At 42.4% G+C, this 20,257-nt stretch overlaps 1 protein-coding gene across 2 annotated transcripts in view; it reads left to right on the top strand.

The window, feature by feature from the left end:
• Positions 1 to 20,257, top strand: part of Arl15 (ADP ribosylation factor like GTPase 15) — a 370,669-nt gene that overhangs the window by 138,054 nt on the left and 212,358 nt on the right. For both annotated transcript variants that reach the window (XM_032898868.1, XM_032898869.1), the window contains exon 3: positions 684 to 743. In XM_032898868.1, the coding sequence (XP_032754759.1) occupies positions 684 to 743 (60 nt within the window). The remainder of the gene's footprint in view (positions 1 to 683; positions 744 to 20,257) is intronic.

The raw sequence follows: 20,257 nt of genomic DNA, 5'->3' as shown, positions 1-20,257 counted from the left end.
GTACATGTGTGTGCATATGTGTGCACATTCTTACATGCTCCAACTATTCTTTGCCTTCAGTATGAATAGTTAAGCCCTAGGTATATTGTTAAAGCAGAACTATATTCTGTGAACATTATCAGTGTTTTATGGCAATCTTTATATTAAATTATTTGTGTATAAATGATTATTTTACTTTATAAAGGAAATATAGTTGTATATTATTAATTGTGTCCTTAAATGAAATACTAGTAAATACAAAAAAGATCAAATTATAAAAAGGTTCCCATTAAGTGTTTTAATTACTGGTTCCTGGGTTATATATAAGGGAAAAAGTGTAATATATTAAGAATTAGATCCCTGGGCCCCAGTAGATTCAATGTATTCTTCAAAATTTCTCAGTTTTTCCAGCTGTCTCTATTCTAACTGATAACATAAATTGCATAATCATTCAATTCTAAAGAGTGGGAAATATTTTGAGGCAAAGGGGCTGGTATTATACTGGGCTGTAATATTCAGTGATATTTCAGAACAGTAGACGATAACGTCAGGCTATTTCATTGGAAATGGTATGTGTCTGGTATAAACATAAGCTACGGTGAGCAAGCTTTAGTTTTCTCTAACACAGGATCTGACCATCTTAAGTGTCTCAATGTTAAAGGCGAGGAGTTGCTAATTCTTTTCTTTCTCTTTTCTAATTTTAGGTTTTAGTATAAAGGCAGTGCCATTCCAGAACGCCGTTTTGAATGTAAAAGAACTTGGAGGTATAAATTTCACAGTCCTCTCTACATCTGCCCTTGACTTTGCAAGTTGCGATTCACGTATTACATGTAATTAAAATGTGATAATATATTCTAGGTGAATGATTTTTTTTACCCTTTTCTTAATGATATATTTTATAGTAATTCTTTCCTTTACATATGCATTAGCAGTTATTTTAGAGCTGTATACTATAAACTTTCCTCTTACGTGTGAGTCAAAGGACTACACTAAGAGCAACTGCCATGCTGTATCATTGTCTTTTATTTGCTAATTATTCTAAAAGGAAGCTGATGAAAAGGATCTAAAAAAGTAAAATTAAAAACTAAGCTATGTGGGGCAAAGAATTGTATTTATGTGTGAGTTTATACTGCAGGTCTGATTATGTCCAGTGTTTTTAGAATCTATTTATTCCGATAATAAATCTTTGCCAATGGTTTCTTTGCTGGCCAGGCACATTTATTGGATAGGCTGCACCCCAAAGCCTCCGTCAGTCAGTCTTTCATTACACTCTCTGTCTGGCTTCTTCTTCTTCTTCTTCTTCTTCTTTTTTCCATTTGTGTTTTATGTCAGTTGGGGTCTTAACCCATGCAAACAGATTAACAAAGAAATCGGTCAATTCAGTGAACCTACTAAATTCTCTTGCGGCCCCAGCAAATGCCGAGTGCCAGAGTTCAGTATAATATCGGTGATTAGTGACTTAGAAGAAAGTTCTCTTCTGTCTTCTTAATCATCTGTGATCCTGACCTTACCCTGCTTTTTGTGATTGGTTTTTTTCCCCCTTCCATGTCAAGGTCACTTCTAATTGTGACTTATTCGGGGTGTTGTGAAGTGCAGACACCCAGCTTTACGCCACCTTATCAGTGTTTGATGCATTACTATATTGTTCAATAAAGTGTTGACTGACCTTTCCAGGTGTCTGTCAGTGGGACAGCCAACGGTGACTTAAAGCATCGGTATCAGAAAGCATCCATGATTGAGCAGTTGTAGCTCTCTCTTAAGGCGCTGGGTGTTACCGTTTTACAATATCCTAGGAACATGAATGCTGATCCTAGCCAGAAAGCAGCCAAGCAGAGAAACAGAGACATCCCTGTAATAACTTCTGTGTACACAGTTTTAAGACTGCTTTCTAATAGGTTGACTATTTGAATACTGCTTTGTTTTCTGCTAGCTATTCTCCCAGTGATAATATTTGTAGACATTTCATAGTCATGGATTCTAATATAAACATCTATAGACTCTTAAGTGTATGGTTTGAAAAGTCTTTTGGCTTTGATTATTAGGCTAGATTTTAAAAAAGACTTTCATTGAACATTCATCAGGGATAACATCAAACTTGTGAATGGGGAAGCTATTTATTATATAAGATGTTTATTTGAGCGAAATGAATAGGGAATGTTTCTTAACATGTAAGGAAAATGAATGAGTGAACCTAACGTTGACTGTATGCCGTTGAAACGGAGCACAGTGAAGAAGAACTCTGAGGGCTGGGGTTCTGTAGGATAGGAGTTTATCTTTTCTCAAGGAGATTTATTTTCACTACAAACAAAACTGACCTGACAGTTTGACGAGATGATGGGAATTACAACGGAGAGGATGCCATATATGTTTGGTGATCACGTTTTTAGTTCATTACTTACTGTTAGGAGGCTGAACAGTGTCAGTACAGAACAGAACCTCTGGGACTAGAGCGGTAGGCTAGTTCCGGGTTGACGATAATGGGGTTTGTGTGTGCATTAGTGTGGAAGACCAAGTTTCTGGCCCAACCATACATTCTTTTCCCGTCTTCAACTCTAACAACCCTGTGGCCATTGAGTAACCATCTGGAAAAGGTAGGTTTCACAGTGCAATGTGTGTATCTGTTTCATAGCATCAGGGGCACAAGGCAGAGGGCGTTGGTTTCAGGATGGCTTGCCCCTTTGTTTATTTACTGAAAACTTAGGGTTGGGTACTCCGTTTTACCTCACTCTGGAAGCAGCACGGGCAGAGCTAGGCTCGCACATTGAAGGAAGCCAACTTTTCAGGGATTTAAAGTATTTCTGGGTACTGAGGGAATCATTTCAATGCTAGCCATTTAGGGAGAAATAGAACTTAGTGAAATCAAATTGCCTGGGAACTACTTGGTCAAGTAGTCTAAGCTCAGGGGCCAAGAGTTGAGTGTTTGAGGACGGCTGTGGGATGGCAGGTGACCTACCTGCCTTCACCAGTGCTAGGTCGGAGTCCAGTCAGTTTGTCAGTGGAGAGAAGGATGCAAAATTCAAGGGAGAAACCACTCAGGGTAGGCAGTTGGCGGGAGCCGAGGAAGCTACGAGGCATCATGAGGAAGGTGCAGACAGTTGTCGTCATCCTGGGCCTAACACAGGAGAGTGGCATCATTCCCCTTCCCAACCTTAGGTTAAATTCCTTACTGTTTTAAAATGAAAAGGACATGAACTATTATTATCGTCTTCCTTATTTAGGGGACAAGATGAGATAACAAGATGAGAAAATTGGAGCTAAGTTTAATGAAAGTCACCTCAGGTCATCTTAATAACAAACTAGGTTTGTACCTGTAACGGATCCATGCTTTGTATATATATGTATAGCTCACATGTGGATCCATGCTTTGTATATATATGTATATCTCACATGTGTGCGAAATGTATATAACCTCTAGGGCTACGTAATGGTATGTTATTTTGCATTTCTGATTTGTGATTCTCGGTCACATCAGTTCCTTCTCACATAGTATTTCCCCACAGTTTACACCGTCTTTCCACCACAGTGCATCCAGGGCTGGGGGTCAGTCTAAGTCAAACGCAGCCCCTATGGATTTGGTGACAGAGGTAATCCTGACTACACCTGTGGGGAATGGGGAATTAATGAAAGTTTGGAAAACCGTGAAATGAATGGGCAAAACAATGGCCAATGTTGTAGAGAAATGGTGACATAAAGAGAGCAGGCAGTTCAGCGTGACAGCTGTGACAGGCCACTCGTCTCCAGTATTCACGAGAGCTTGTCCTCTGCAACTTACCTGTCACTCCCACCAAGCTGCACTGGTTATGCCTGTGGTTTTTAACATATATTAATTGTGTTTCACAAGGGATCTCATTGAGACATTTGTATACATCTATAAAAAACTATGTTGGTCATATTTACCCTGTTACCCTCTGACCTCTTCTCTTGATTTTCTCTCTCTCCGAACAGCCTCTGTTTTTTTAACGAGCTAGTGAGTTTAGGTTGCTTACATGAATGAGCTTGGATTAAGGGGATATTTAGGAGACTTCTAGCTTCCTACCAGTGGCTACATCACCAAGAAAATGGCTCCTTGCTTCCACAACAACTATGAACTTGCCAGTAGCTCCTCAGGGAGGGCTAGGGCCTTTGGAGCCCTTCTCCAATCCGTGAAGGCGTGTTGACAGGATCGGTCTTGTGCAAGTCCTTCCAGCTGCTGTAAGTTAGTACATGCCAGGGCCATCCATGGCCAGAAGACTGTGTCCTACAATACAGACCGTTAGTGCGCTCCTTCCTTGCACCTCCTCTTGCACGGGCCTTGGACTGGGATGACAGAGATACCTTATTCAGCGCCAAGGGTTGGGTAGTCATTTACTCTCAAAGCGTCGACTATGAGTCTCTGTAAGTGCGACCCGGTGCTCTGACCAACGCTGGCAGAAGCTCCGTCCCACTAGTCTGTGCTCATAAACACACACGTTTAGTAGCGCGTAGCAGGTCCATTTAACAGAGCAGCAGTAAGGTGATTGCGCCTATCCCTCTATGAATTCTGGACTCAAGGCTTGCTTCTTCTGTTTCTCCCTTCCTGTTCCCTTCCTCGTTCTCAGTTATCATTGTGATTTCATGGGGAGCAGGTACTTTTATCCTCTCACAGGTGATACGACAGAGACTGAGAAGGAGATGTGAGTTCACGGGCACACGCATTCATACAGTGTACAGGACGTGCGAAGCATTTGGCGCATGGCACAGGAGAAAGAGTTTGCACACCCCACCCCTTCTGCCGTAGTCATCGTTCTCTGCACCCCTGAAAGTCTCCACATGCTGACACTTTTTCGTTCGGGGTACAATCATCAGAGGCAATCTTGACAAAACAGATACCCGTTCCCGCGCTAAAAGCTTTACTAAAAGCGTCTCATTGTTGTGGCTGCTTTCAGCACACGTTCTCCTTTTGTTCCTGTCTCTCTCATAGTTTGAGGTCTTTAGGTCAAAAACCTGATCTGACTCGCCATGCCATCCGGTCCTTTCAGGCGCAGCACTGCTGCCTTCTGCGTGCCTCTGATGCCAGCCTAGCTAGGACCCTGACACAGTCACTCTTTTCTTCTGACTCAGTCATTCAGCAGGTTTTTCCAGAGTACAAATTAGTTTCCAGGCTCCTTTCTAGGTTTGGTGACTGGAGCTTTGAGGACAGCACTGTGTAAACCAGGCGAGTGACAGGAGACGGGACCCTGGTGTCCTCGTCACCTCCTTAATTAGAGCGAGAGTCATTTCCTACCGGACTGGAGAGAATGGCTGGGTTAATGCCATCCTCACCCCGCCTAGTGAAAGCAAGTGTTCACTCTGAACCCATGAGGGGACTTTTACTATTCTCCTGGAGCTGATCCTGCCAGTGTGTCCCCACTGAAATTAGCGCAAAGCTCCTCTTTCTGTTTGACTCCATTAACCCGCTTGTCTCTTGGAGGTGCGGTCTCACAACCCAGTCTGCCTTTGACCTTGCAGGCCTCCTGGGTGCTAGGATTAGAGGCCTGTGTTCCCCCTTGCTTTTCCTGTTCTGGATGTGTTACGAGATGCCTAGCCGGGATCCTGATGGACAGATGGATTGTTCTTTGAGTGAAGTTTTCTTCTTCAGCGACTAGTTTCCAGACTCAGTTGCTGCGTTTGATTCTGGGCCTGTGTATGTTCCCAAGTGTTTTGTTGTCTGTAAAATGTGGTATCAGTTTCTGTGTCAAGTCATTTTGTGAGGGCCTGGCCTAATACTGTGCAAGATCTGTGTTCATTAAAATTATATTCTCACTGCTCTCCTAAGTGCACATGCACACAAACACATGCGCGCGCGCGCGCGCGCGCACACACACACACACACACACACACACACACACACATGCACACACACACACACACACACACACGCACATGCACATGCACACACACAAATTAATAGAAACAATTCAACTGTCAATGAAACCTTTTCCCTCATGGTCTTTTAAATTGACCAATTTTAGGTAACTTTTCTTTCTTTTTTACCCTTGCTCTGCCCCTTCCATTGTACCCTCCTCCCCCCCCATCCCCATCCCCCAACAATATACTCTTTTCTCCTGCTATGCTATGTCTCCCATTATGGCACCAAAAGGCCACCAGGAAGGGAGCACATTCACTTAGCACTCCACAGGCGCTAATATTCGCCACCCTAACCTCTGTTTCTCAGGTTTCACCTGAGAGCTCTCTTGTCTTCATCTCCTAGTTGTTCTCTATCTAGCTCTTGTAACTCAAGCACATTACCAAGTTCAGCGACACATCTAGTGTCTAACCGAGCTCAGAGCGTAGTCTACACTGCAGTGACGCTGCAGCCCGGATAGTTTCTCATCTTTGAAATTCATAGTTCTTAAATCTACAGAGTGTCTACGTTCATGGATAACCTTTTCTGTATTGGAAATCTCATGTATGAACATGTATGAACACGTAAGTCTCATGTATGAACATGTATGAACACGTAGCCTACAGTGACGGAAATTTGGTTTCTTCACAAACTTTTTTTTTTTTTTTTAATCTATTGATCAAGATCCGGGCGTGATAATATTCCCTAACTACATTCCGGAACCATGAATGATTTTGCCGACAGACTTGTCTTCTTTATTTCTCCCTCTAATATTCTATCTAATGGTCCTGTCTGAGTTGTCTCTTCATCCTCCTCCAGCCCTTTCCCCATCCCTGCCCAGCATCCCCTTTGGCAGTCTAGTCTGCGAAGGTGACATTCAGAAAGGTAAAAGAAAACTGACAGGCGGTTAGCTGTCCCCGTTACCATAGCATTCATGGCTGCTAGTTGTCAACCAAATGGGGAAAAAAAAATCCTTGGGGGATATTTCATTTTGTTGTTTGTGGTTCCAGACCCAGTAAAGAAAATAAGGCAGCAAGGAGCTGCAGAAAGGGCAAGTTGCCGCAGTGGTGGGCTAGCTCAGCTGGCAGGACTGTCACTGAAGGGTTCTTCAGGATTGTCAGCTCAGCCATTTTTTTTTAAAGGCTGTGTCTTTGAGCAGCCAGCTGTTATAGGAAACAGATGTTGACTGTGTCCTGCCTCCTTGTTTGCCTGGAGGGGCTGCCTCCTCACAGGGAAAGGTGCTGCTGTTAGCTCTCCTACTGGCCACCTCTGGGTGCTAGTTAATCTCTCCAGAAACTGTCCAGGGCAAACTTCTTGTCACGAGACCCAGGGGACACACTGTCTGCCTGTTTCTTATAATTTCTGTCTTTCTGTCCAGACCATCTGATGTCCTTCACCACCACTCCCTGCCGCACCCCCCCCCAAAGTTTTCTTGTTTCCCTTTGCTGAAAGTTACTTTAGAGGAAAGTATCCCCCTTTCATTATATCTTTCACACGTTCTCCCCTGTGTTTTTATGCACTATTCCTTGGCCCTGCCTCAACACCTTATGGGGAAAAGGGCTCAGGACATTCTTACAAACACTGGAATTGTTAATTCTCAGGGTTCTGATAGTGGATTAGTAAGTGGATAGTGTAAAGTAGAAGCCAGGGGGTTAATTTTGTGCTAGGAAAAGAAAAGGTATGGTAATATAGACTTGGTTGCTTTGGCCTGGGAGATGGTTGGGGCCCCTAGAGTGTCCTGCTGGTATCAGAGCAGTGTGACATTTGAAAAAAGTCCTAGACATCTGCAGAGATAGGTGTTGGGGTAAAGGGGACAAGGAACTGTGTCCAAGGCAAAAGAACGTGAAAACGCAGAAGGGGTCCTGGATAAGACAGTGTCCACGGGATACTGCAGAACCATCCAAGTAAGGAAAGTGTAAGCAGCTGTACCCAAGGAAATATGAATGCTCTGTATCTGTTACAGAACCGTAAGGAAGAAATGTCGCCCTGCAAGGAGCGTTCTCTCAGGACACCCTGCCACTTTGTGTCTGAGCCCCTTACTGTGTTGTGATATCTGTAAAATACAAGCTTTAATACATTACCCCAACTTTATTTCCCAAGGGATTGGACTGGAAGAGAAAAGTTAAATTGCCTTAAGCTCCCCGGGAGAGATGCTTTGAGAATGGACTGTGGTATTTTCACGAATTCTCCTTTTCTAGTCGCAGGCCTATGGTAATGGGTAGTGTTGAGTGGTCGAAGCCTCTTGATAGAGTATTGTCTCCTTATCTAAGAAAATAACCGGACCGTTCTTTACCAGCAATAGCCGGTTGACTCCTGGCTCCCTGGGCCGTGCACTCTATCACCGAAGCTTGGGCTGTGCTAGGGGAAATGATGTTGGGGTGAAGCCAAGGCTCTTGGATGGGAGTTAAAAGGCCACAGCTATCTGAATTGGTTGAACGGGATCCCAGGGTGGTGGTGTTCAAGCGTTTTTTACACTTGCTAAGGGAAAGCTGAGCCAAACGGTCAGTAGAGCCAAAGAAATGAATCTAGAGGCCCAGAAGTCTGTTACTGGCTCATGTAGACCTGACCTTAATTTTTTGTTTTCTCCTGGAGGAGTGCCCTAGGAAATTTTTAAAAAATCTATCTTTTTGGTCATAGTCCAGGGTAGTACTGAACAGTCCACTTCTAAGACTGTATACATAAAGATTATTCTAGAAACTTGTTTCCTGGCCCTCTGACCCCCTGGCAATAGGGATCTCAAGTGCTTCTGAAGGCTGCACTGTTTCCCATTTTGAGAGGATCGGGTCATTCCCCACTTGCAGCCCTACCAACCATATTCTTGGAACATTTCTCAGCTTAGCTTCTTGTCTCTCACAAGGGAATAGGTATTACTGTTTCTCCCGGGGGTTACCATAATAACAACCAATTTTCACTGTGTATTTGGTTTCAGTGTGGTGTTGCAGCAATAGCCTTTGCAAGTCAGGAGACCAGTATTTTCCTCCAGCAAAACAAGCCATGGGGACATTGGGCAAGGCCCTTAGCATTCCCAAAGTAGTTTTCTTTTCGATGCTGGTAGCTGACGACGCTGATAGCTCTTCTCCTGTTTGAGCCTAACATAAGCCATGCATTTGACCTCGGAGCTCAGTGCATGCCTTATCCTGGCTGTTAAGCTACTGCAGAGGGCTGTACAGCCCTGGGTCCTTCCTTTCCTTTCCACCTTAATCTCAGTCACTTATTTTATCTTTAACTGTGGTAGATATGCAGGGAAACTTGTGTTTTATGTGTTCAGTGAGCAGGACACACACATTTATATCCTATAACTGGAGTGAGTTCAGGATGCAGTCTAGGGTAAGATGAAACGAAGGGGATTTCCCAGAGGAGAAGAATGCAGACAAACACATAAGGGACAGAAGTCATGGAGGGAACAATGGGCTCCGATTATGGCTGGGATCAGATGGGAGACTTACACAGAGCATTAGAAATACCAGCAATTTCAGGGCAGAGGACACATTGTTAAATTATTCCTCAAGACACTAGAGTAATGATAGCCCCCATAGAAGGAGGAAGTTGGCTTGTGAGTATTTAATTCATGTTATTTAATATCAGTTCTATACCTGGCCTCAAGAATACGATTCCTGCTACACAGATTCAGGTACACGCGTGCGTACAATTGCCCTTCAGCTTCGTGTTCCGTATGTTTTCATGGGAGACAGGCATCAGGCATAGTGATTAGGTAAGCAGTCAGATGTTGACAGACTCCCATCGTTGTAGTGGTTTCCTGGCAACTGGTGAAGAAGTAATATCCTCTCAATGATATACCTTAGCTCACCGAATTCAATAGAAGCTCCGACATATCCAGTACTGAATCAGTCAGGTCATTGGCCTTGTTCGTGGCATCGTATACTTGCTGATTTTTAATTTCCTGACGTCCAAAGTATTGTAAAAAAGACTGCTAAAGACGCATGATTATTTAAATCTTGATATTTTGGCCATCCTTCTAAGAGCTACCAGTGTGAGTATATTGTTATAGAAAGTTAGTTACGCATTTTCATATAAGCACATAAAGTAATAAGGGACTTAACACGACTAAAAATTGAAAGTCTGAGTTTTTTTTTCTTTTTCTTTTTTCTTTTTTTTTTTTAAAGGTCTCTGTTTTCCTTTCCTGTTCCAAACCCATGGTATTGAACACACAGTGTGTGTGTGTGTGTGTGTGTGTGTGTGTGTGTGTGTGAAAATTATCAAACAATGGCAAATGAAATCTATAACCGAGATAGAATTAAATCTGTACAAAGAAAGGAACGCAAGACAAAGCTTAGGACACAGACAATGGAGGCGTGAGGTAGAAATGGAACTCATCAGGATTATTAATCAAAGAGCTCATCAGAGTTATTAATTGGAACTCCACATTTGGAGCTGTGCCTTTATTTTCCTTTTCTCCTTGCACTAAGTAGGGGATAGCAGCTGTGTTTACCCACAAACTAAATCCTTGAATGTGGGTGCTAGACCCAGAGAGGTAGAGTAGTGTCTCAATGTACACTGACTGCCAGGTGGGTTAGAAAGCCCACACACACAGGAGACAAGCCACTTGTCTGTCCCCATTAATCACTGAAAACAGACAGCGGTAAACAGAGGAGCTGGCAGACAGACCTCTCACACAAAGAAGAGCATGTAATTATGACACGCCACAGTATGAACAAAGTCAACACCATAAAGGAAGGATCCCCAGTCCAGAGTGGGAAGAGGACGGCATCAGAGACGTGGGGCTAACGAAGTGGTCAGGAGATGCCCCGAGAGCTACAGAAAGGCTCTGTGTTCACAAGACACAATCAAACCCACCACCTAGGAATCGAAATTTGACTTTAAAATTTTAAGTAAAAATGTTGACACAATTTAGGTGTGAATTACTGAGACTACAGAGCGAGCTAGAGAGTTTCGTCAGAAGGCCATGCAGAACAAATATTTTGAAAGTATGGGGATGTGGGGGAAGCTATAGGAGATATTTACAGAAGTGAGGTATGGATGAATGAATATTCAGATTTAATGTTTCTGAGTGCCAAGTGGGAATATATGTAAATGGGTAATTATGGGATCACATCTGATATCACATGCATGCTCATGCATACACAACATACATTACTTTATGTGCATGTGTGTGGTGTATGTCTATGTGTCATGTTACCTGGATGAAATTAGAGGCAGATAAATCCAAAGAAACATACATAGAACCAGCTATAAAACACTGGGTATAGACTATAATTAATGAAAGAAATTTTCAAGTTTACCTAAGGGTATATAGCAACAGTAAAAAGTGGGTGATATATTCATAAGTGGATTTTTTCAAAACAGTTCAAAAGGCTGTGTGTTCAAGTCATGTAATAAACTTAGATGGTGAAAGAGAGTTCCCCCAGAATCAAATGCATTTTTTCCTTATGAGAACTTCATTTTTAAAGAATGAACTTTTAATAGATTTTTATTTGGTTTATTTTATGGGTGTAAGTGTTTCCCCTGCATATAAGAATGTGCATTTCTGGTACCTGTGGAGGTCAGAAGGCATCCAATTTTGTGGATCCGGAATCACTGATGTTTCTAAACCACCATCTGGGTTCTGCAAGAGCAACAAGTGCTCTTGACTACTGAACTATCTTGTCAGCCCCTAAAGAATGAAATATTTATGAAAGGAAATATAAAGAAAACATGATAAACTTGGGGAGCAATATAAAACCAACAAAAGCTATGACGAATAAAAAGCATATGTATCATAATGTAAATAATTAAATTTATTTTAAAATGCCATTAAAAAGCACAATACCCTTGAAAGACAGTTCAGCGAGGTATGTGATAATATATTTAAAAAATGAAGCTGTAGAAATGTTATCCTAAAAGTGTCATTGCAAAATCCAGTACTTAAAATCATGTTAATTCAGATGAACTAGAACAGAAATTGTTGAGTAGACTATAATACACTAATATAGCTAAATAACCATAAACTTTTAAAGTACTCAGCTATAGAATTCTGAAAGCCAAAACTGAGGATCCCAGAAACAGACCTAATAAGCAGAAAAAGACTAATAGATTTATAATCAGGAGAGGAATTTAGCCTGGCTTTCAAAGACAACCTATTATAAATTAAAACACTAAAGCATTTGAATAAGTAATGATATGTTAATAAATTGATCTAATTGATAATTGGCCTAATTAATACTTTTTTTTTTACTGATTTATTTTATTTAAGCAGTCTTTTGTGTATGGATTCCTCTACTCCTTCATCTCCTCAGTAATTTCTTTCTTGTATTCACCCCTCTCCTTTCCCACTGTCAAAACTTGGCTTCACTGTCCAGGATTCTTCTTGTGATCTTTGTCCAGCTTTAGGCTGGCGATACTCACCTTGCTGGGGTACATGTTTACATGGCACATTGTACCCTTAGCCTTTTCTCGCTGCAACCATTCAGTCTAGATGTCATTTCTTTCTGTATACCTGGACCACTTTGCCCATCATCTTGTCTTCATAGTGTCCTTGGACAACTCAGACTTCACCATCCTTTTCAACAGGCATAGATTCTGTCTCTGTCTCGGCTCTGTGGGAAGGGGAAGACCTGACCTGTCTTCAGATGTGAGAATGTGCATTGAAATGCCGGCTATCATTCTGCTTCAGTTGGAAGTCACAAAGACACTGAACTTCAATTTGGGGGCTGCCAATCCTGTGATGGCTACAAAAGAGAGAGAGTCTGCAAGTGACTTCCAGTTCTGATAATCATGTATTTTATACTCGAATCAAAAATATATGTTCCTCTGAAACATACATAATTTTATACCTGTTATCATATTTGTGCTTTCTAATTGAAGTAAAGGAAAGTAAATTAGATGAGGGAACAAAGCACCAAACAAGATTTCAAGGTATTCTAACCTTGTACCATAAACAAAATTTAAATCTATATGACTCCATATTCAATTTACAACTCAAAACAAACAGGCAACAAGAACAAAAACCAAAGCCTGTAAAGACTATGAGGAAATCTTTGTGGCTTTGGCTGAGAAGATTTTCATTTAAAGACTTTTGCACTTTCAAAGAGCAGGGAAGACAAGCCATAATAAAGAAAAAGCCTTATGTGTAAATTCTTGTAAAGGACTTGGATCCAGGTGTGGAGAAATGCAAGTGAAATTAAATAGTGAGAAAACGTCATTGAAAAGAGGATAAAGGGATTTTGTGCACTTATTCCACATATTGGCTAGCAGAGATGGGCACATCTAGTGATGGAGGTACATGCACTTAAAGGCTGCACCTACATTAGTGTCCGTCTAGGGAAAGCAATTGGACCTCGACCTACAGAACCGGCACCTCTCCCACACTGCCATAGAAGTATAAAATAATGTAATTTGGGGAGTCAGGGGTGCTGCAGAGATGGCTCAGAGGTTAAAAGCACTGACTGCTCTTCCAGAGGTCCTGAGTTCAAATCCCAGCAACCACATGGTGGCTCACAACCATCTGTAATGGGATCCAATGCCCTCTTCTGGGGTGTGTGTGTGTGTGTGGGGTGTGTGTGTGTGTGTGTGTGTGTGTGTGACGACAGTGACAGTGTACTCATATACATAAATAAATAAATAAATAAATAAATAAATGTAATTTTCATAGTTTCTAAAAGGGGAAGATGCACCGATTCTGTCATAACTAAAGTGTTCTCAGAATGAAATAAATGGAGATGGGGAAAGCAACAAGAGCCTTAAGATAAAAATAAATCATAAAGAATGTTTTTTAAGGGAAGTCTTGCATGTAAAGGTTCCATAGGAACTTCATTTTGTTACATCAGGAAATGACACCGATCAGTGGGCAGAAAAATTACAACACAACTGTATGATACCCCGCTCTTCATTGGCTAAAATAAATAAGGCATTGCTACCTGTACCAACATAGACGGATCTCAAAATAGTTAGGTCTAGCGAAAGAAGGCAGAGAGAATAAAACAGTATAGGGTGATTTGTATAGTATAATATATAGTATTCCAGTAAAATATAGTGTAATATATAATATATTGTGTTTATGGGAAATACAAACTAATATTTAATACCCTGATGGCTAGGGATCGTCTGTGGATGAAGAGAAAGGAGACTGAAAGAGGTCACAGAACACTTTGAGGTGATATATTCACTGTCTGGGTTTAGGGAATGGTTCCACATGCACACATATGTGCAAGTTAGCATACTCTGTAAGTTTGCACAGGTTCCCAGTTGTCAGTCACATATGTAAAACAATAGAAAACACATGCCGTGATCCCTTAAAATAAAGATGGTTTTAATCACCTCAGGTTAAAAATCATCATGCATGTATTTCCGGTGGGATCTTGGGTTTTTTTCCTTTGGGTTACTTTTCCAATTAACGAAGGCACAGGGAAAAGGCTGAGAAAGAGCTAGAGCAGTTGCCACATAGCCACACACAGCTGATCATTAGGGCTGCATATTAAGAACTCAAAACGCTAAGATTACGACGTTTTCAGGTCTGTTGATTTAATATGCAGTGTTTCAAAATCTCATCGCTCGCTAATAAAAGAAACCAGAATTAATCTGTCTGCGCGCGGCAGCATGCAGTTAATGAAAAATGTGCACAGCAGATTCATTAATGTAAAGAGTGAGAAAATTCTCAGCGTAGCCCAGTTGCGGCTCATGCTATAGCGGTTCTCAAAACCGTATTGACAGGGTGTTCTCTTCCCAGCCTTGACTTGGCGGAAGGTGTTCTGATGACTCTGGCACCGGGGAGAGCGTAGGTTTCATAGAAAGCAGTGCGAAGGGGGCAAGCAGCGGCAGCGTTAAGACGAAAAAAGGCACCTTTGAAAGTGTCCGCTTCTAAAGCACGGAGAGCAACTGCAGTTTTGAAGTCCACTGCATGGGCTGGTACAACCCTCTGCAGTTTCAGTTCCTCTCGTTGGGCTGATCTCCCACAAGCCGTATGTTATCCAGAGTGTTATCTGTGCGTTGGTTTTCCAGCCAGGCCTCATAGTGACATAAAAAGTAGGGCATCTGCCCCTTTCATTCTTTCAAGTCATGCTCATCTGAAATAGTACGTGAGCAGGTGCAGTACTGTGTTTTCTGTCTGTCTGCTCACTGCCATCGGTGACCTCCCTCCCGTACTGGGGAGCCGCTGGGATCCCATTCATTTCTGTGTTCTGGGTGGTTTTGTGATGTGGTGTCGGATATTAAACCAGGGACCTTATGCATCCCTGTTCTTTTTCTCTTTTGTTTGTCTGTTTTTGTTTTTTGTCTTTGTTTTTTGTTTTTGTTTTTGTTTAATGTTTTGTTTTGGTTTTTTTGTTTTGTTTTAATTTAAAATAGGTTTTTAATACAATGTATTCTGATTTCAGTTTCCCCTCCTGTGATGACTATTCTTGGCTGTCAACTTGACTACATCTGTATTTAACTAAAATTCAAATTGCTGGGCACACCTTTGAGGGATTTTTTTTTTTTTTTTTTTTATTAACTTGAGTATTTCTTATTTACATTTCAATTGTTATTCCCTTTTCGGTTTCCGGCCAACGCCCCCCCTCCCCTCCCCTCCCCTTCTTTATGGGTGTTCCCCCCCCATCCTCCCCCATTGCCGCCCTCCCCCAACAGTCTAGTTCACTGGGGGTTCAGTCTTAGCAGGACCAAGGGCTTCCCCTTCCACTGGTGATCTTACTAGGATATTCATTGCTACCTATGAGGTCAGAGTCCAGGGTCAGTCCATGTATAGTCTTTAGGTAGTGGCTTAGTCCCTGGAAGCTCTGGTTGCTTGGCATTGTTGTTCATAAGGGGTCTCGAGCCCCTTCAAGCTCATACAGGGCCTCCCTGTGTGGCCCTGGCTGTCCTAGAACCCACGATATTTATCAGGTTGGCCTTGAACTCAGAGATTCACCTGCTTCTGCCTCCCAAGTGCTGGGACTAGAAGTGGGCACCGCCATGTCTGGCTCCGTGTTCTGTTTTCCCTCTGTACTAATGATAGAGTGCAAATTTACAGTCTATGTAATTTTTAAAGAATCTTTAATCTCGGACTCAGTCGGTGGTGGCTGTTTGCCAGAATACTGGTGGGATAACAGGTTCATAAGTTAGAAAAGAGGGCAGAATGCTAATTTTGGATTTTTTTCCTCCACTTTCTTCCCACGTTTTCTGAGCCGATTTAGATAATCACTTAATTTCTGTTGTATTAATTAGGCTGAATCTGTCTGTTGAGATGGCTAGACTCTGGGAAGGTAAAAACGCAGGTGTCCTTGTTGGGAATTTAATTGTCAGAGCAGGGTGGAGGTTAAGGCTGTCCGATATGTATAGGTTAAGGTTTTTCAAATGTGGCTTCCCTCTGATGCTGCTGTTCTTGTCTATAGCAGTCTACTTTGCAAACATTTAAGCTATTATCTGAGTAATTGCAATCTTAACAAATGAAAATTTCTTTAAGCAGCCACAGCGCTAAGAGCCGAGGTGATTACGTCATAAGTGTAGAAAGACGCAAAAGATCAAAATTATTTGGGCCTATCCTTGAACACACCTAAATTTTCCTAGTCATTTCTCATTCTGTGTGTGTGTCCATGAAAACGTGATAAGAGGCTTGGACCGTGAACACTGGAAACCATCCAGCCCAAAAGGAAGGGCTGCTGGCAGCCTCTGACGGTGCAGAGTTGAAATGTAGTCATTCCCGGGCCCCAAACTGATGTAAACACAGCTGTTTTCTCCGGTCCCATCAGAAGCGCGTTTGCTCCCCACATTGAGTTTATTGCATATGCGTTATTGTCGTCGTCGTCGTCATCATCATCATCATTGTTGTTGTCTTCCTGTGGTTTTAACTTTCACTAGGGTATCTTCACCCTAGCAAAGCAGGAATAAAATGAATGAAAGACAAGGCAGTACTGAACGCAAGATGGTGTTACTTGAGTTTCTTAAAGTCTGAAAGGATGCAGAAATGTATGCAGGCACAAAGGCCTGGAGGAAAGACTCAAATGCAGTCCTAAATCTACCCAAGCAGTGTGCATAGCACATACCAGATGCCAGGCAGTGTGCATAGCACATACCAGACGCCAGGCAGTGTGCATAGCACATACCAGACGCCAGGCAGTGTGCATAGCACATACCAGACGCCAGGCAGTGTGCATAGCACATACCAGATGCCAGGCAGTGTGCATAGCACATACCAGATGCCAGGTGGTAGCGCCTCCTTCTGCCAGCCTTTGCCATGTTCTGGTTCGGGTTTGGAGTCAAGCACGCTTAACAGTTCTGTTCCCATCCTGCAGTGAGTTCAAGGCCATGTTTTGTCTGTTTTAGGTAGTTGATGGTTCTATGCTTCAAGCTTTGGCGGTCTTCTCTATGTCTCTCTGGTGCTTTTGGTAGTAAACTTGTCTCTCAAATGGGAGTCAAAGGATGCTGCTTTGTCCCATTGCTTACAGACCTCAAGCAGGCATGCAACTTCTGTCTCTGGGTAAAGCTGCCCATTCTTGGATTCCTGGATTTCTGGATATCTTTCTCCTTCTGGTTGCTAGATGTGGTTTCCTTCTGATCGCTGGAGAGAAGGAGGAAAACAGCACTTCATCCCTTCATTCTAATCTGAGAAATTTTATATACAGTATGATTTGGGGGTTCTTCATTTCAGTTGATCTGTGCCCTTCTCTGAACTGACCGGCTTATCAGGCCTTAAGGCAGTTAAGAAAATATTTATGGGCAAGAATAAGAGATGGATTTGGGTTTATCTACTGAGGCACTTGTCAGATATCAATGGCCATATCCTTCCTCTATCACATTACACACAAGTGAATAGAGAAACTACATTTTAAAACAAAGTTATGATTTCTCACTCGGTAGATAAAAGGAAATCCTGTTTTTTTTACTGCATTGTGCACAAGCATTGACCACTATCCAAATGTTAAGGATTCTAATGGTTTATCCTGTTGGACTGTTTGCATATAGTGTGGTGTTAAAATTAATACTCTGCTAGAGTGATTAAAGGCATTCAGGTTAACAGATGTGGATGCCATTGGAATCTCAGTATCCTGGGCACTGTAGTTTTGGAAACAATTGATCCAATCTAGTCTCTGAAATTTCTACTTTCTGAAATATCACTGAGAATCTGTTTTAAGATTTTTTTATCAGTATATTGAAAAAAATCTTTATAATAAAAGTATATTTTTGATAGCTTACAGATAATTTTCAACATTATAAAATAATTGTAGAGTTTATATAAACTTCATCTCAAATTTATTCTGATGTATATTTTGTGTTTGATTTAATATATATGTTTTCCAGGTGGTTGCTGATGCATACGTGGAGTTTAAGATTGTCTTGTTTAGGCTTAAGCCTTGAGTCCCAGTGTTCAGGAGGCAGAGGCAATTGGATTTCTATGGGATTGAAGCCAGCCTAGTCTACATAGTGAGTTCTAGGTTAGCCAGGGATACATTTAAGAAGAAAATGAAAGAAAGGGAAACAGAAGAAAAAAGAAATGGTCCCATCTAAGTAGTCAGTGCTGCGCTCTGCTTCTGTTATTTCCTTAAAAACATTCTTTTTTTTTTTTTTTTTTTTTCCAGAGCTGAGGATCGAACCCAGGGCCTTGCGCTTGCTAGGCAAGCGCTCTACCACTGAGCCAAATCCCCAACCCCAAAAAACATTCTTAATAGTCAAGGTTGCTGCCTTTTTAAAAAATACCCCCATCTCACCCTTTACAGCTATCATAGAAACCTTGACTTCACAGTGACGTTCTTTGGAGACAATCTCTTCAGGCTGTGGTGAAATTAAATGCTCACACACCCCTCCTGTCATCTAGGGCAGTGTGTCTCTGAACAAGGAGAGCAGAGAGTGCATGAGCTGACGAGTCTGGGAACTCCGATGTCAGCGTTTTCATCTTTTCTCATTCCTTTCTGTCCTACGCTGTGGTCCCTACCTCTGACTTGTTAAAGGCTGAAATGGTAACCCTGAGTGACATTGCAGCCGCAAATGGTTTGCATGGTTTCCTGTGGGGTTCTGTCTTGGCCTGTTTTTCTTGTGGCTTTTTCTCAGATAGACAAGGACCCGGTCATCATTTGAGAGAAGGAGCCAATGGGAACCGAGAATACTTTATGGCTTGCCCGATTGTTCTCCCAAGGAGCAGAGCCCTGAGGAGCACAGAGTGAACCCTGCGAGAGACAGGGCTGGTCCTCCTTGCTCAGCTCCACTGGGATTTCGGTTGAGGGAGTTCAGTGGGGCAGGTCACCAGAGAAGGATACAGGGAACAAGCTCAGGAGGACCGTGTGCATCCTTTGGCCCCTGCACGGACCATGTGAAACCTTCTTTGGGACTGGAAAATTCCTGACGTGGCTAATCTAGAGTCTGTCTCTTCAAGGTTCCCTGGCCCCATCCTTGTTTTTAAAATCCTCGGGTGCTTTGTACTTTTTGAATGTTACTGGAGGTTGCTGACCTAGGGGAGCTTGAAGTGGAAAAAAAAAGCTATCTATAGCAGTTCTAAATCAAGTTTTAAAACAACAAAACATTTTAATATCTGTAGCTGGAAGGGAAATGCTTGGAGCTGTGCAACTGGCAGGCAGCAGCGTAGCGACTGAAGAAGAGCTGAGTCTTGAGCTAGTTTTGGACACAAACCGAGCCCTACGGAAAGGGACCCAGGCAGACTCCCCTGTCCAGCTTCCCAGCGAAGTCAGAAGGGACAGTCCTGGCAGTGCTCTGGATCCGTATGCTGGGATAGATATAAACAGCAAAACTCTCGACCCTGTAGCTATAAAAAGGAATATTTTTTATGATGTATTCATTGTCTCAGAGCAGGCTGTGAGTGTGTTTAACATTTAATTCCTATGCGCTTCTAAACCCGGGATTCTGCCTTCCCGAGTGCTTAAGCGCCCTCAGATGTTTTACTGTGCAACATTTTCTCCAGATTCTTCTTTTAATGTGTGTTTCCTGCTCCCCCCGCCCCTCACACACACACACACACACACCTCACAGTCTGTTGAGAGATGTCTGTGTGAACCTTGACACAGTGACTGTTTCATGGCTTTAATCTGAACGTGGATTGTTGCAGCCGGAAGCCTGAGATTAGTGGTACTGGGCTGTTTATCTCAAAAACAGATGAAATTTCATATCGAGGCAACACACATCAAAAGATGGACTTGCTGAACCCAAGTCACACTTTAGTTCACTTTCAAACTCTCCATGTCGCTCGAGTTCTTCCCAAGCTTGGAGATGTGTATCTCTTGTGATGCAAGCGTTTATCGTGGGTAACACCATGCCTTTATCGTGTGTGTGTGTGTGTGTGTGTGTGTGTGTGTGTGTGTGTGTGTGTGTGTGTGTGTGTGTGTTGCGCATGAGCATATGTGCAGGCGTACATTCATACGTTCATGTTGTGACCATGCTGAAGAGAGTACGGGGGTTAGCCCAGGAGTCAGTGTGCAGAATGAGGAGGACATTGCGGTAGAGTTTAGAAGTTCATCCTCAACTGCGTAGATATTTTTATATATTTGTGCTGGCTCGTTT

This window comes from Rattus rattus, chromosome 3, assembly GCF_011064425.1.
Source record: "Rattus rattus isolate New Zealand chromosome 3, Rrattus_CSIRO_v1, whole genome shotgun sequence".
Taxonomy (NCBI): domain Eukaryota; kingdom Metazoa; phylum Chordata; class Mammalia; order Rodentia; family Muridae; genus Rattus; species Rattus rattus.
This window is presented reverse-complemented; position numbering and strand designations above follow the sequence as displayed.